The sequence below is a fragment of the Sitophilus oryzae genome, unplaced genomic scaffold (assembly GCF_002938485.1).
Source record: "Sitophilus oryzae breed Bouriz unplaced genomic scaffold, Soryzae_2.0 scaffold_808_pilon_pilon, whole genome shotgun sequence".
Taxonomy (NCBI): domain Eukaryota; kingdom Metazoa; phylum Arthropoda; class Insecta; order Coleoptera; family Curculionidae; genus Sitophilus; species Sitophilus oryzae.
Window position 1 is genome coordinate 938,572 of NW_022147426.1, and position 18,839 is coordinate 957,410.

General features: G+C 31.2%; 1 protein-coding gene across 1 annotated transcript in view; it reads right to left on the reverse strand.

Annotated features, from left to right (window-relative positions):
- Positions 1-18,839, reverse strand: part of LOC115888735 (arrestin homolog) — a 355,674-nt gene that overhangs the window by 110,890 nt on the left and 225,945 nt on the right. Inside the window, exon 7 of the mRNA XM_030908556.1 lies at positions 3,970-4,005. Within this exon, the coding sequence (XP_030764416.1) occupies positions 3,970-4,005 (36 nt within the window). The remainder of the gene's footprint in view (positions 1-3,969; positions 4,006-18,839) is intronic.

The window sequence follows — 18,839 nt, forward strand, 5'->3', positions numbered from 1 at the left end:
AAAAATGCACAATATTGTAAACATTTATAAATGATTATTTTAAACAATAAGTCTGACAATGTAATTTTTATACTTGTTTTGTATTCCCTTTTGTTTGTTTTAATTTACCTTTCCTCTATGTAAATGTTAATTTTTAACTCTCCATCTAATAAAAAGAATAATATCCAGGGTGTTCCATTTGAAATATAAATCTCCGATACAAGTTTTATGTCCTTTTCTCGATTTGCCGGACTCCTTTATGAAGCGGTAAGTGGTTTAGAGGATTGCTACCTTATGGTAAGTTTCCTTATAAAATGTAAAAATGCGGGTAGTAAATCCCTCGTTTTAATAGCTCGTAACAGAGTTAGCTAAAAGGCGAATAATTAATTAATTATTCAAGAGTTCGATATTCACTGGGGATTAAACAGCAGAACTTATTGCCAGGACTTTTTTAAAAATTAAAAATATTAACTCTTCCTTCCTTATGTATATTGGAATCCGTTTGCTTAATAGGTAAGCATGTACCAGCTTCTCAAGAAAGGCCATCTCACACTTATCCACTCAGGAACGCGGAGCAAGATCTTTATCTACCTACCCCACGCTCAGAGTTAGTTAAAAGTTCAATATTATACAACTCGAAAAAATGCACAATCACCTGCCATATTGTAAACATTTATAAATGTTTATTTTAAACAATAAGTCTGGCAGTGTAATTTTTATACTTGTTTTGTATTCTCTTTTGTTTGTTTTAATTTACCTTTGTCTATGTAAATGTTAATTTTTTAACTCTGCATCTAATAAAAAAATAATATCCAGGGTGTTCCATTTAAAAAAAAAACAAGAAAAAATATTTTATATTTTAGAAAGTTTGACGTAGAATTTTGAATACCCTGTATGATCTGTATGATTTAAGATTACTATTAGCGATGGGAACTATCGAATGAATTAGACTATCGAATGGTTACTGAATGAATGATTTCAACTATCGAATGGTTTTATTCGAATAAAATCATTCATTCATTTGTATACTAAAGCATAAGTGACAACCACGAGCCACGACTATCGAATGCTTTTGGTAAATGAAATTTAGTATTCGTTTGATTTTTGTGTGCGTCAGTGGCATTATTAGTTCTTCCAAATTTTTATAACTTCGCCTTGTAAATACTATGCTATTTTTGCGTTTATTAAAATATTTAAAATACTAAAATAGTAGGTTTTTTTTAATTGACGATTGTGTGCGAAGTGGTCAAAATTTTTCCGAAAATTTGTGTGTTTTTCCGTAGCCCGATCTTTCAATTATTTAATTTTATATGGTATATTATGGTTAGGTTAGATTGCATTTTTTTAATGGGAAATTTTGAGAAGTAACAATTTTAAGAGAGATAAGATGAACTTACAATTAATTTTAAAAAATACATATTTGTATTTTGATGTTTTAATAATATGAATTAGTTGAACTTAATAATCATATTTAAGTAATGTGGTTAAGTAAATGGGGGTTATTGAACTCAAATTTTGGGTGAGAAAATTAAATTGAAAGTTTTACACGTGCCAATTTAAAAAAAAAGTTAACAATGTTTGTATTTTGTTTATGCTAATTCTCTTACATGTAGTTTTTGCAGAAGAAATATTTCATTTATTTTTAAAAGTAAATGCCAGTAAAAGTAAATATTATTTTTAAATAGTAATATAAAGTAATAAAAAGTAATATAAATAATTTTGATTTCTAATTTTTTATTTATATTTTCCTTCCATTACACTGCATGCTTAGAAAATTAAAAATAAAGTTTATATTTCATGATTTTAAAATTTGTTGTTAATATAACAAATTAGTTCTAAACTATTATTATTTAATAAACCAACGTTGCCATTTAGAGACTATATTATTTTTAAATAGGATCTAATAAATACTTTTGACTTCTATTTGTTGTTTATATTTTGCTACTACTTAAAAAAATGTTTATATTATTAAATGATTTTAAATTTTGTTGTTAATAGGTATAACAAATTATTACTGTTATTATTATTTATTAAACCAGTCTTTGCTTAAAAACATTAAAAATCATTTTCCTACATCCAAAATAAAAAGTATTATTGCAGTGTAATAAAGGAATATTAATAAAAAAAATGCAAAACATTAGACATACTATCCCTAACTAACTAATGCTAAAGAATAATATTCTTTGCTAATACCAACTAATACGAATATATGGCAACAGCGCACTTCATAATGTATTTTCTGTGTAAATACTAGCACCTCAATAAAAAAAATAATGTCCTTATATTTATTTGACTACGCAAAAAATCAAAGATGCCGGCTTCTTTCATAGCATTGCCACCGACCGCTGTCGGGTTTCTAGGAAAGAAACCTACGTCGCCGGACGACAACTAAAATCCAGTTTATATTTCATTAAAATCGATCCTGACGAATAAATGAGTTTGATAAATGAATGAATTTTATAAATGAATGGTTTTTGCTGCCGAATTACTAGAATACAATATTTCAAGGCAGATGACGCATCTATTCGATAATTTTTATTCGAATAGTTTTCGACGAATGTTTTCTTACTAGCTATCGAATTATTCGAATGAATTGCAACTATCGAATGTTTCGATAGTATTCATTCGATAGTTCCCACTACTAATTACTATATTTATAGCAAAGTAAGTATAGACCACTATAGTAAGTATAGTTTTGACTTCAGGACAGCAGATCATGTATTTATAATAATTTTTTAAGGAAAGTTCTAAGATTATGTAAAGTGATCTGAAACGAAGTCAAAAATGCAATAATATACAGGGTGTTTCATTTTAAAAAAAATCATCCCGATCCCCTCACACTTTTTTGAGCCACTCTAAGAAGTTAAAATATTTTCCTGAAATACATCCTACAATACTTTAGGTTTACACTTAAACAAAATTCTCAAGTTTTTTATTACTACAGATGTCCGACGCACTTTTGCCGGACCCTGTATATAAAAAGGTTTTACTTTCAACACTGGTCGCGCGTTGCTTACCATGATAGCATCATCAGCAGTCATAGCATCATCGTCAGCATTAGGATTATTCTCTAATTTTATTTTTTAAACGAAGGCCTTAAAATTGTACTTTTCTTCTTTAACAAAGTTCCGTGTAAAAATAAGTAAAAAAGTTTCTGTAAAAAGTTAAAAGTACGTTTTCTATTTAATCTTCAGACGAATTACAAGGAAAAGCGAGAAAAATTATTCACAGTTCATTCGGTTTCCTCTCTTTAAATATACAAAAGCGAGAATAAAAGTCATATTGACATTTTTGCCAAGAATAATGGAAACATTTTTTGAAAAAAAAAACAAACAAAGCATTGAATTTAAAATCAAAAATTTCTGTTAAGGCTAATAGGTTTTCTTGAATTTGCTCAACGTAGTTAACGCTAAATAAAGATGCATAAAACGAAAAAAAAAAATTAACCAGTATTTACAGTGTGTCATGGAAATGGTGTAAAAAAAATCGGGGGTTATTTTTTTTTGCAACGTGGGTTCATTTTTTGGAAACTAGATACTTTTTCCTACAAAAAGGTACTCTTGTTGCATATTGCCCAGAGCGATGGTTTTCGAGAAAATTGAAGGCAAAGAGTTTGCTCTGATGGGTTGCTAACAGCTTAATGAACATAAACTTATGAAAGTTATGGCGGTTCAAAAGTAGCCAAGTAGTTATTAAATAATTAATTGGAAAATCAAAATTTCATGATTTTTAAAACATAAAATATTTTTAAACATCCTGTATATTTTAATCAAAACGTTTTATGACATTTGACACACATAAATAAAATAACAATCCACCCTTTATTTTTACCGAGGAATCAGCCCTTACATTTTTTCTATTTCTTTTGAAACACACTGTATATTTATGTGATGTGTTTAGCCTGAAGTTGTTCAGTTATTCTGATTTGTTTGGCATTTTTGCAATAAACGATTTGCTACAAAGCAAGCATTAAATAACTACGGGTCTTACCAGGCGACAAAAACGATGCAAACTTGGGGTCGATACCTAAAATATAGAAAGAAATAATACTGTTAATAAATATGTCAATGAATATAATTGCTGTTTCAGAAATGTATGTATTTTATAAAATTATATCAAAGGTTTGTTCTATAATAATAGGAAAAATATATATGTCGTTTCAAACATTTGAACAATTTTTTTAGTAATTTGTTATACAGCATGTAATAAAACTAAACCCTAAGTCACCACAATACACGAAAACACTTTTACTTTTACACTGGACGCGCGTTTCGCTAATACTCGATTAAAAATAATGTTTATTTATAAATATAATAGAATGGGCATTGAGGAAGATGCATATATTTTATTTTTCGCCAGAAACTGTTCAATTTATTAGAATAAATATGTATAAATTCAAAAAAAAACTTTTTTCTTGAAAGCAGTACCACAATTTTATAAAATGGGCCATTAAAATACAAATGGATAACGCAAACGACGCCTCGCGAATTGAAACGATATTCTATTGGTCTGACGTCACCCGCCGTTCTCGTCGACGCGCGATGGCCACCAGCAGCCAGACGTGTTCCGTTTATGTACGTATTTAGGTGGCGTACTAAGACATTTTTGTTGCTTTTAGCGTTGATTGAAGGAGTTTGTTATGCTTTTTTGTGCAGTTAGTATTTGTATGTGTTGTGTGTTCTGAGAATTTTTTAAGTAATGGCAGATTCCGGGTTTGTAAAAGCACAATCAGATAACATGCTAAAAGTCGATGCTTTTATGTTGGCTGCTTTTATAAATACAAATTCCCAATTTATTGGTGCTGAATTACGAGGAAAAAAACAGAGAGGTATGTAACATTTATTCTTTGTAGTACTGAGGCATATTGAAGTATAAGTAGGTACCTACTGTTACGAACTTTTATATAGTTATAAATTAATGTTATAAACTTATTTTTCAGATCAGGTAGGGAGACGTATGGAGATAATGCTGTAGGTTATGTAGAAGTGAAAAGAGACAATTAGCATCATCAGCAGATGATTAAAACTAAACTATATTCTACAATTTGAGCGTTTATTAACTCGCTCAGTGGGCACCGAGTGGGCGTGGCAAGATCTAGCCAACTAAGTCAGAGCCCACCGGGCGTAACAGTTAGATTTCCGCCACTAGAGTAGTAGGAACAAAGAACTTGAATGAATTGGACCGTTGTCTCTGTTCATACTATCTTTACATTTATTAATTCTGATGCTTTCATATGCATCTAATTGCCTGTAATTTGAGACTTGTTTAATTAATTTTAAATTATTAAGATCTATATAATGTTCTTTATCAACAATATGTTCGGCAACGCAAGACTTATCTGGTCTCTCTCTTCTCTTCTCAGCCATTACTCATCCACTGCAGAATGTAGGCCTCTCTCAGTTTCTTCCACTCGTTTCGATTCTGTGCTCTCCTCATCCAGTTCTTACCGGCTACGGTTTGGATATCATCAGTCCATCTTTTAGGAGGTCGGCCGACTGGGCGTTTTGCTAGGCGTGGCCTCCAGCAAAGAAGTGTTTTTGCCCATCTTTCCTCGGACTGTCTGGCCAAGTGTCCTGCCTAAGACCATTTAGAGTTAGCTATCCTCTCTACGATGTCCGTTATCCTCGTCTGTGGGCGAATATCTTCATTTCTAATGTGGTCGCGAAGACTGATACCCATCATGGCTCTTTCCATAGCTCTTTGGCTCACTCACAACCTGTTCACACTTCGTGCCGTCATCGTCATAGTCTCCAAACCATAGGTCATGACAGGCAAGACGCATTTGTTGTAAACGTCTCTTTTTAGGCTATTTGGGATTTTGCTTTTGAATATAAAATTAAATTTACCAAAAGCTGCCCATCCGAGTTTGATCCTTCTAGAAATTTAGGTTGTTTGATTTTCCTTGCCGAGTTTTATGGCATGACCTAGATATATATACTCTTTAACGTTCTCAATCCTTTGTCCATTAACATTAACTTGCTCTTCATTTTCATTTAGGGTTTTAGTTTTAGACAAATTCATTTTTAAACCTACTTGCGCAGATGTGTGGTGAAGTTGTTTGAGCATTGTTTGAAGTTCTTCCAACGATGAGGCCAGGACAACGACATCATCAGCGAAGCGCAAGTGGTTAAGCATCCCACCATCTACCTTAATACCCTTATTGTCCCAGTTCAGCTTCTTAAATACGTCCTCCAGGGCCAGTGTAAAAAGTTTGGGGGAAATAGTATCTTCCTGTCGGACTCCTCTTTCCATTTTAATTTTATTTGTGATATTTATGCCATCCAGTTTGATAGTCATTGTAGCTGATTTGTAAATAGATGATATTATGCCCGAGTATCTGTAGTCTATCCGGCATTTTGTAGGGCATCGAGGATGGCGTGAAGCTCTATAGAGTCGAAAGCCTTCTCATAATCCACAAAGGCGACTGGTATTATCTGGTCTACCATATCTTATCTGAGCTAAATGTTCTTTAAATCTAGTTAATATTGATCTTCTAGTTTGCCCAACATATTTCTGATTACAATCTTTACAAGAAATTTCATAAATACCCGACCTTTCCAGTGGAGGTGTTTTATCCTTTAGATTACCTAATAATTGTTGTAATTTATTATTAGCACTATACACGAGTATATAATTGACATTCTTAAAAATTCCTTTTAGACCACGGGATAACTCTCTATCAAACGGTATTGAAAAATATTTTGACGTATCTTTCTCCATTTGAAAAGTCGAATTTTCGGAAATCATTAACCTATACCTACGTTTTCTAATTTTTTTATCAACTAGTGAAGGAGAATATCATCAGCTACATTCCTAATGTAATCTCTTTCTATTTCATATCTTTCGTTGGTAAGTGGAAAATTAAGTAATCTATGAACTAAGAAATTTAAATTAGCCATTTTATGTTCAACACTATGATATGATTCATTAGGAATATATCTGCGTGTAGTGGCATTTTTCCTATAGATATCAAATTCCAGGCAATTATTAGTATTTCTAATAACTAATACATCTCGAAATGGTAATCTGTCGTTGTTCTCAATGATAAAGGACATTGTATAGGTCTTAATAATTTAAAATTAATTAAACAAGTCTCAAATTACAGGCAATTAGATGCATATGAAAGCATCAGAATTAATAGATGTAAAGATAGTATGAACAGAGACAACGGTCCAATTCCTTCCAACTGTTACGCTCGGTGGGCTCTGACTGGGTTGGCTAGATCTTGCCACGCCCACTCGGTTCCCACTGAGCGTGTATATAAACGCTCAAATTGTAGATTATAGTTTAATTTTAATCATCTGCTGATGATGCTAACATGGTTAGCGAAACGCGCGTCCAGTGTAAAAGTAAAAGTGTTTTGGTGTATCGTGGTGATTTAGTGTTTTATTTTGCTGTGTAACACCAAAAGTTCCAACCCCCAACTGTAATCAGCATGTAATACTAAATTATTATAATTACTTTTTTCTGGTTTAAACGAAGATTGACAAAAACTTCCACAGCCGATTTTGTGTTTATGGCAAGTCGTTTCAGGAATTTCATTAGGGAATTTTTGAAGGAGTTAGTTTAATAAATTTCCCAAATTCAATTAAAAAGTTTAGAATTGGCAAAAAACGAGAGATCAAAGCCATAACTCGGCGCAAAGAATTTGTACGAAATCGACAAAACAACGGGAACTCATTAAAACTTTCAAATATGTTTCGCTTTGAAATTAGAAACGGTTTGGTTGTGATTATAACAACGTTCGGGGCTTTTCGGAAAGTAAATGTTATCGAGTGTGAAATTTAATTTTATTAAGTGGAATATTTACTTATTTTTATACATATACTAGCGTGTACCCGCGACTTCGTTCGCGTCGAATTAATCATTTGTAATGGCGATGATAAAACAAAGCAGGAATTTCCATTAACATACAAACTGGAAAAAAAATTCTCACATTTATGTCAGCATGAGAAAAAAACAATATGGCGATATTATTATATAACTTGGTAATATTTGAGGGCTAGTTTCATCTCGTTGGAATTTGACTTTCGAAAAATCGGTTTGCCAAAAATAAGCTTTCTACGTCAAGCAGTTTAAGCAGAATCGTCGTTAATTAATTACCTAACTTTTTGGAACACCCTGTATGATTTTTTAAAAAATTTCAAAATATGTAAAAATCAAAATAAATTATGCATGTCCAAGTGTTTTCCCGAAAGACTAACCGTTTTTTAAATAACTAATATTGTAATATTTGAGGGGCGTTTTCACCCTCTTGAAATTTGAGATTCGAGAAACCCCTCCTTATCGGACCTCTACACCCCACAGTCAATCCGTTTGCCAAAAATCAGCTTTAAACGTCAAGCAGTTTAAGCAGAATCGTGATTACTCAATAGTCATATTTTATGAAACACCCTGTATAAATTTTTAAAAAAACACCTGGTATGGAATTTATTTAATAGTAACACCGACTAAAAATAATACAAATATCTCTTACATGCTAATTTCTAAAATTCTGCATATATGTTAAAAAGTTATAAATGTTTTTTTTTGTATAATTAAAAGAGCTCTATATACTCTAATCATTCTAATTAATAGAGACATTAAGCCGGCTCCTGAATAAATAGTTTCCTCCACTCTCTATGTGGAAAAGGCGCTCCATTAGTAGAAATTTCCACGATTTCCTCGGAGAATAGAGAGAGAAATAGAGAGAAATTAAAAGCAGCGCCAAAACCTAATGGAGAAAAACATATATGGCGGGAACTGCTCTGTTTCGTTTATATGTATAAGAACATGGAAACCATACAGAGCCCTAGTGTTTTGCTCTTAGAGGGCAATAAAGAAAAAAATAATCATGTCGTTTTGGCCTTTGCAGGAAAACAACATCAAGATGTAATAAAAACGGTATAAAAATAAGATTTTTTCTAGAAGATGGGTTGGTAAGAGTTTCTTTTTTTATAGTTTGTTATTAAATATTATTTTCCAATTTATATTACTAATTACTAATAATACAAATTTCACATTCCCATTACAACTTTTCCTGATATAAAAGCTGATATTATACAAGGACATATTGACATATGCAAGGACATAAGACCCATCAATAGAAACATCAATTATACCGGGTGTTGCATCGTCGGACGGGACATAGGAATTCCCATGTAAATTTTAATGGGGTCAATTATTGGCTTCCCTAATTATTTCACAGAATAAATCTATTTAGGTTTATTGAAGAGCACTAAAACTCACATTCAAAAGAATAACTTTAGATATTTTTGATTAGCTCGTTTACGAGTTATCGCCGATTTCTTTTTAAATATTTCTCCTTTCTTATGGCCCGGTATTTACTTATGAGCACCAGTCAAGGTAAAAGATAACTGTCAAATGAAGTGGTCATTTCAGAAATTTACCTATTTAGTGCTTTATTATTATTGAAAACTCATTCCTACAACGGAAATCTTAAAGATGTATTTATAAATACAAATTAATATGAATTAAAGTAAAATAAAGTAATCATTTCCAAGGTTAATTATAGTATTATTACAATATTCAACAACTTATTAATTTAGATACTATTAAATTGTTAGAATTCGACTGCTAGACAATAACCCAGGCGATCATAAAATTCTCTTCTTACATTCGCTAGTTGGTAAACTGAAATTCTATTGCATTCGGCAGAAATAGCATTTTTTAACTCTTCTAGATTTGGGTATTTTTCATCCTTGTATATCCTGTTTTTTAAATGGCCCCAGAGAAAGAAATCATTTAGCGAAATATCAGGAGACCTTGCTGGCCCATTTACTGTATGATATAGGCCAATAACGTTTCCGTTAAAACTATTGTCTAAATATTCCCGAACACAACCAGGGTACTATATGCCGGGCAGCCATCCATTTGGTACCAAACTTCCTGATTTTCCCTAGCGGCATCATGGAAAGCAGGTAAAATATGATTTTCGAGTGGTTCCAAATAATATTCTGCATTTAAATTTCGCGTAAGAAATAATGGCCCGATAATATTGTGTCCGAATATCCCTGCCCAAACATTTACTATCTGTGGATATTGCGTCCTTGTTTCGACAAACCTGTGTTAGTTTTCTTTGTTCCAATATCGATAATTTTGAAGATTGGGTTCATTATTTAAGGTAAACGTGCATTGGTCAGTGAAACATATGTTTTTTAAAAATTCCCTACCCGTGTTTGCTCTTTCCATCATATACAAAACGCCTGCCGCCGTTTTTCGCCCCCATCTCGTAGCTCTTGGTGCTTTTCATATTTGAAGGAATAGTATTTATGTCGTTTCAAAATTCGAAATGCTGATCTATTCCTATTTCATCCTCAAGTTTCCTTGTGCTGATCTTTCCATCGTTCTCTTCCACGCACAATAAAACTTCCAAGGCGGTATTATTTCTTGCATCTTCTCTTTGTTCCTGCCTTGCTTCACATCTGCAGTACCTAATTTACCCTTTGGTCTCAAATCTCTGGATATTCCTTGCGATTGTAGATTCTAATGTAATTCATGGCTAATATTTTCGATGTAGGTATGAGTTTTTAATAATAATAATAAATCACTAAATAGATAAATTTCTGAAATGACAACTTCATTTGACAGTTATCTTTTACCTTGACTGGTGCTCATAAGTAAATACAGGGCCATGAGAAAGGAGACATATTTAAAAAGAAATTGGCGATAACTCGTAAACGGGCTAATCAAAAATATCTAAAGTTATTCTTTTGAATTTGGGTTTTAGTGCTCTTCAATAAACCTAAATAGAATTATTCTCTAAAATAATTAGGGAAGCCATCAGCTCTTTCCGATCTCTTGCTAAGATAACTAAATCATCTGCAAAGGCTAAGCATTGGTGTCTTTTTGTTTGGTTTGATTTAAAAAGCTTTCCAATCGACGAAATTTGACAGTTAAATTCTTCACATTGAAGGAAATCCTCCAATTCTGGCATCACTGGGTACGACTGATATCGGAGCACTGCCGTTCTTTAAAAGATCAGCCTGGGGGCGGACTTTTGTTTACTTCATCAGCTGTACATACTTAGATATTGGGTTAGATTCCGTTTCATATTTTGTCGGTTGATTTTTGGTTTTAAGTCTATGATTTTTGGTATTATTTATTATTGTAGTGCAAAAAACTAATTATTTTGGTGTTTAAGTGACATAACCTACTACCAGATATATGGTCACTCTCGGTTTCGCATAAAAAAATAGAAAAATTGAAAAATTACACGTTGTGTAAGTGATTTAACCTAAAAGTGCCCATACATTTTTTACTCATCGTGATTTTTGTGTGTGTTTTTTAAGACTCTAACAATTCATCAATAAAGCTTAAGTGGAGTGTGTTTTTTGGTGCTATGCCTCATCTTTGTTGTGTTCCTGGTGGAAAGGATAGTTATACTAGGCAGCCTAAAGTGTCCGGAAGAGCAAGAAAAGTGGGTACGAGTTATAAATCAAGAGAATTATATTGAAAATATCTTTAATAAATTTAAAAATAATATTCTCCCATGATGGTATTAATGAAAACTGGACAATTATGTTTATTTTATTCATATTGTGGAATCTCCACTGCAAGTGTTGTTGGTTCAGCTTCGATAGATTCAAACACGTAAGTAGGTATTATGATCTAGGGAAAAATAAAGAATATGTGTATTAAAGATCATGAAAAAGATTATTATTTTGCGTTCAAATTTTAAAAAAGATTTTTGTAAAGACAAGACTGATACAGTTTAAAAGAAGAATGTGTTTTTGTTTGATAATATATAATGTATGTCAAGTTGTCAAGCATAACATATATTTTTGTTCAGTAATTTTTAATGAATAGTGTTGATTATTTATAATACCAAATTAATATCAAATATTTAAGTGATGGCTGAATACAATATGAATAAAATAACAATAAAATTGGTATATTTGCATAATACAAAATTAAGTTTTAAGAATAAAGGTATTACTAAAAATAATAAGAAATTTATATTTCTTTGTTTTAATTGGTCTAATGTTATTTACATTTTACGTAAGAATTATACCGTATCATCGAAAAAAATCGGCGTCTAGTTGGCTTGGAAATGAACATCGATGACATTCCCTAAATAACTGTACACATAAAATAATTAACTATAATTTTACAATCTTGGAAAATTTGATATTCTTGAACCTTGTTTTCTAAATATTCTAAATTTTTGATTTTCTTGGGATTTAGGTTCGGGAAAAACGCTGATTAAGTTTTCATTTGGTTTTTCATTATTTTTATTTGGTTTAAAAACGTTTCGGCTAACATTATAGCCTTCATCAGTGTTGTGTCATATGAAAAAATAGTGTCGAATATAATCCAAAAAATTACATATAAAATATTCACACCACACACATAATGTTTACTGCGTACTCCATAGTCAATGTAGATAATTTTAGTGTTAAGAATAATATTTTTAAAAAATATGTGGTCATCTTTTGATAAGTTTATATTAGTTTATTAATTGCAGTAAACATTATGAGGTGTGAATTATATTATTTGAATGTTTTAATTAAATTAAATTTAATTATAAATTAAATTTAATTATAAAATATATATTAAAAAATTAATTTAATTATGTGAATTATTTGACACTATTTTTCTCATAGGACACAACACTGATGAAGGCTATAGTTAGCCGAAACTTTTTTTTAAACCAAATAAAAATAATGAAAATCCAAATGAAAACTTAACTCAGCGTTTTTCCCGAACCTAAAAATCCCAAGAAAATCAAAAATTTTAGAATAATTTTACTGATAAAATGCCAGCGATCTTCATTTCATACCCATCGCTGACGCCTTTTTTTAGATAATATTGTATTATTTGTAAATATAATTTTTCGAAGATTGATACTTGCAAAATATACATATAAATTTTGTGAATGCAAATAATAATACATCACTATTAGTAGATATTGAATGTTTTTTTGTTAATTTAGATCGATTTTCAAACCCCAAAATTTAAAATATATTTACATTTTACCCATTATCTTATGTACCTATACATTATTTGTACATTGTAAAACATTTGCTGCATTTGTATGGTTCATAGTTTATTTGCCAAAGTATTTATTACTATAAATAGGTATATATGTTGTAGTTATTAACTGTATATTATGTATATTTCATGTAAACTATATCATTTTTAAAATACAAACCAAAAATCTGAGGAATAATTATGTTTTCCATGTATTCTACAACATATTTATTAATCCGATATATCTAACTAACGTGACGTCATAAATCTCGCCCGTAGGCTGTTCTTTTAATAGAAGGCACTGATCGGAGATGGAGAACTATCCTCTGTAAAACCGTCTCAAATACTGGCCTTTGTCAAAGCCCTGATGAGACTGTATAATGAGTTATAATTTAGAGTTTCTCTAAAATGCAACTTTCTGCAGTTAAATCGACTCAACTTTTACTTCGAAACGACATTCACAAAAACGAGCTTTTAAACCGTTTCAATATTATTTGTGTTGTTCTGTCGTGCGCACAGTTAAAGAAATAATTGTTTCGTTTCAACCATAATTAATAATTTAAGTGCTATAGCTACGTCGCTTTAATAGACTTCGCTCGTTAACTTTGTAGGCAACTCCTAAATCTGTTCAACAAAGACAATGTTTGTTTTTGGAACGGTTTTCGCATAAATTAACGTTTGCCAAACAATCTAAATTTACTGCGCTATAAATACCAGTTGAATAAAAGCACATTACCTTCCAGCTAGATTTAGTGTCGATAAATTTTTAAACAGGTCTTTTTCCCGAACCACCGAATTGCCTTGGTTGTTATAGAATTATTTGTTCTTTTGCTACGTACAAGCTTATTTTTATTTTGGTTGCGATTTATCCATGTCCCAATTTGTAACTTATGCTGAAAAAATCACCTTTTTCATTAATGTCCACCTAATTGTTCGTGTAAGGGTAGTTTTTCAATTTCACCCTAAAAACTTATTCCGATCATCATTTAGCATTTTTCATGAGCTTTCCAAAAAGACGCCACAAGTGGGGTGTTGCCATTTAAGATTTTCAAGTGAGTAGGGGTGCCTCCTAAGGGGTAGGTCGATATTATAGAAACGGTATTTTTTATTTATTTGATATCTTTTTTGCTTTAAAAATTATAGCCATTGTAAGTTTTCAGTGGCCCACCCTGTATTTTATTCTCGAAGGCCGATTTTGATGATTTTTTAGGCAATATGTAGTTACATTATTTGAATTTTTGGTATCCCCTTCTAAATTAAAAATGAAAGTTTCCATCTGTCAATTATACGAGGGAAAACAACATGTTGATATTTTGGTGAATGTTTGAAATACACTATGGAATGTATTAAGACAGAAAAGAATTTAAAAATCATTTTATCATCTAGGTACATCATTTCTCGATAGTTTACTAATTGTAAGTTTGGGGTTCGTTGAAGGACTATTAGAGCTACAATTTAAAAATATTTTTACAAGATAAAAAAAAAATATCAAACTTGTATTTTTTTAAATGGAACACCCTGTATATTATTACATTTTTAGTTTCTACGATTAAAATAAAGGTAAATTTGATTGAGGTTTATTACACTTAAACCTTACCGTTTTTGAAATATTTTCAATTTTGTGAAATTGCAGTAAAAATTTTAAAGCTTCATTTCTCCAAGGGTATCAATGTTTTTAATACTAAATATTTAATGAAGTTTATTTATTGATCAGTTATTGTGTTGCAATAATAAAAATAATACTACCTTATACAGAGTGTCTAAAAATTTATTTTAAATAATTATTAGCTTCGAACGGCAATAACTTCTTTAATTTAAATGGAATGCCCTGTATATTTTAGGAGAATCAGATGCACAATTAAATTGTCTATCAAATTGTATTATACCATTTTTTACCTATCCCTTCAAGTTTTCGTAGAAAATGCATTCTCTTATAATTTAGACCTCATTTATCAATATATCTATGGAATATTGACATTTTAGATTGTTTTTAAAGCAACAAATGTACAAAATGTACAGATTAGTAATATTATCGTTTTTAGCAAAACGATAATATTACTAGCCCATTTGTATGCAAAAAGAAAACTATTTAAATCTTTATAAAAGAGTATACCATTAATTAAATATAACACCATTATTTCCGCCCATATACTAATTAATTACATACTTAATTGTGTTCGTTAATAAATTATTATAAATAAATGTGGATTTGAGTCAGAAATCAATATAATAATAAGTTAACAAATTAAAGTCTCTGTTGTTATAAATAAGCATTTATTAAACAATGAAATATCATTTTTAAGGTGTTACTTTTTATCACACTGTCTAATGCCCATACAAAATTCAGTTTTTTAGTATTTGGAGCAATTATTATTAATCAACGCAAACAGTTAATGTAGTTTGAATACTGGAATCATATTAATTGATCCCCTTTAACAAATATTTAAACAGTTTTTTTTATTATTTTTTAATGAAATAAACGAACTATATCGACAATATTAGTATCTGTACTCTTTAAAAATTTGGTACATCTTTAAAAATAATCTAAAATGTCAATAGTCCATGGGTATATTGATAAATAAGTTCTAAATTACAAGAAAATGCATTTTCTACGGAAACTTAAAGAGATAGGTAAAAAATGGTATAATATAATTGTGCATCTGATTCTCGTAAAATATACAGGGTGTTCCATTTAAATTAAACAAGTTATTGCCGTTTGAAGCTAATAATTATTTAAAATAATTTTTTAGACACTCTGTATAAGGTAGTATTATTTTTATTATTGCAACACAATAACTGATCAGTAAATAAACTTCAGTAAATATTTAGTATTAAAAACTTTGATACCCTTGGAGAAATGAAGCCTTAAAATTTTTACTGCAATTTCACAAAATTGAAAATATTTCAAAAACGGTAAGGTTTAAGTATAATAAATCTTAATCAAATTTACCTTTATTTTAATAGTAGAAACTAAAAATGTAATAATATACAGGGTGTTCCATTTAAAAAAAGACAACTTTGATATTTTTTACTTATTTGGGACACTCTGTATCATGTAAAATTATTTTTAAATTGTACCTCTAATAGTCCTTCATCGAACCCATAACTTACAATTTGTAAAAATCTCATCGTTTAGCTACAATACTCCGTGTCGTATGTGGTGGACAACCCTGTATATTAAAACCGTGTTTTTGGTCCTAGCCAACGATCTCTGCTAGAGTAACTCTGCCCAACAGACAATAATAGCATGATTTTTCAATAGTAGGTCTGACGACTGCGACCAAAAGCAAAGGTATGGTTTTAACGTAAAAATTTCGAAAAAATCTTAGTGTCTTCTTCAAAGGTGAATATCTTCAAAAATAATAAAGCTATTGAGATGAACCAAAAAATAACTATCGAAATGGATAACCTACTCAGTAACCTACTAAATCAAAAGAAACTATCGAGAAATAACCATCAAAATCTTAAGGTGCCGGGGAGTATATAATGCCAATTTTATCCACGACTTTATTTATCTATCTTTTAATATCTTTTAAGTAACAACACACATGCTTTTTTAACGTTCAAAGTAGACGGTGCAATCTAAAGATTCTACTGTTTCAAAGTCGCATTTTATGCCACCACCTGGAATATCGTTGACGTCGTCCCAGCGGTTGATATTAGAACATTTCCGGGAGTATATAGGCAATTTGGGAACATTAACAACGGCAAACGGCCAATTAAAGGTTACTCATAACCGTGCAATTTCGTTACAGAGTCGAAACGTATACGCGGACAAGCTCGTGTTTGTCGTTACGGCCTTGTGCTGGCTTTAATCATACAATTACGGTTTCCGCTAGACTTCGGCGCCGCTTTCCAATGTCACGAACGACGCGAAGTTTGAATTTACGAAGTAATAAATACACTTGCGTGCGTGCATACACAGTAGTAGAGCACCTGAGGGTTTTTATTTCATCGCAGTGCTAATAATTTTGTTAGGTATTAAAAGATTAAGAGTATATTACGCTGTACTGTTCGGGTCGCTCTCAGGGGCGGGTAAAGTTAGTGTGTGGCCGAAGGAAACATATATTATATTTCAGAAATCTGCCTAAGGCTTAACCTGATCCTGTCGTGTTAAGCCACACCCAAAATTCCAAACACACGTGCTATGATTAAGGCTTGATTAAGGTTTGCAGAGCTTCAGCATTTACCATAAAATAACGAGCAATTTGTTACAAAACCATATAAATTATACAGGGTGTCCCAGAAATGAGTGCAGATATTTTAAGCGGTGGTAGATCTGGTCAAAATAAACATATTTTCTCTTTACCATTTTTAAAATAAATTGAAAATAACCGAGTTATTTAACTTTGAAAATTTAAAAAAATAATCGCAACATTTTGAGAACCGCCGGCAGATATCGCCAACTACATCCAATTACACGGATCAAGCCCGGATTTCAGTTAATTCGACGCACTGTGTTGCCATAGGGACAAGAAAGTATATTATGTTAAAAGTAAGTCATAAAATCACAACACCTGAGGAGTTTGCAGAGATGCATTACATTTTTAAGATTGTGATATTATTACATAAAATAAATTAAAAGTTAAATGTTTAATAATGTGTTAAAAAAGTTAAATTATAAAACTTACCCAACATTAAAAAAGATACTTATGACAGATCGATGTAACTGTGACAGTTCTCTTTTTCGATATACACTTAACTAAAATACACTTCACTGTGCTGCTTTACTTGTACATGCTATTATAATAACTACTAAAATAACAGTCCCCATTTTTAAAACATTATTTTCATATAGGCCTCATCACAATTTGAACCACTGATTTACAAAACAACTTGAAAAGCACACATTACTTTGAATACCTTTCTGAACGAATAAATGTTGAGAATTATTGCCTCTTACCGCCACTTTCTGAACTACTTTCAATCTAAGAAAATGCATGCTTCACTCAACAATTTTAAATACGTATTTTATTTTTTCTATGTATTTCGACAATTCCATCGACAGCGCAACCGTCGCGTCGCGCGTCGGCCAAGAGACCCGCGCATCACTGGTAACTGCTCCTTTGTCGAGAAGTGTCTAGTCCTAGCAGTCAACTTTTAAGCTTGACCAATCAGGTTGGTTAGCGTGGTTATTTGAAGTGTGTTAATTCATTTGTGTTTGTCAAAAACTCTAACGTGATTGGTCGGGCTTAATAGTTGCCTGCTAGGGCTAGACACAAGTCTTTGTCGCGCCGCCGTGTCGAGCTTGCGTCATGCGAGGTTGCCGTAGTTTCAACAATCTCAAATTCAAGACACTCGAAGCAATCAAATTCTTATTAAATTTTAATAAAACAGAAAAATATGAAAGGAAACAAACAAAACACAAATGAATTGGTTATTGATAAGGTCACAAAAAAGAAATTTCTAAAATTTTTATCGTAATTCAGAATTCAATACATCGAAAACAGCTCGACGAATAATCAATTTATTTATTAAACACACTATTTTATTTTTTATTTTTAAAATTTAATATGAATTTGATTGCTTCGAATGTCTTGAATTTGAAATTGTTGTAACTACGGCAACGTTGCTTAACATCGTCGTCTGACGCAAGCCCGCCACGACGGCGCGGCGACCGGCCGGCGCGGCGGCTCAAAATCAAAGGACCAGTTCACAGTTCACACGCGGTGCTCTTGGCTGACGGTTAGGCTGTTGATGGAATTGTCGAAATACATCGAAAAAATAGCGAAAAAACAAAATACCTATTATATTTAAAATTGTTGAGTGAAACATGTATTTTCTTAGATTGAAAGTAGTTCGTAAAGTGGCGATAAGAGACAATAATTCTCAACATTAATACATTCAGAAAGGTATTCAAAGTAATGTGCGCTTTTCAAGGTTCAAAT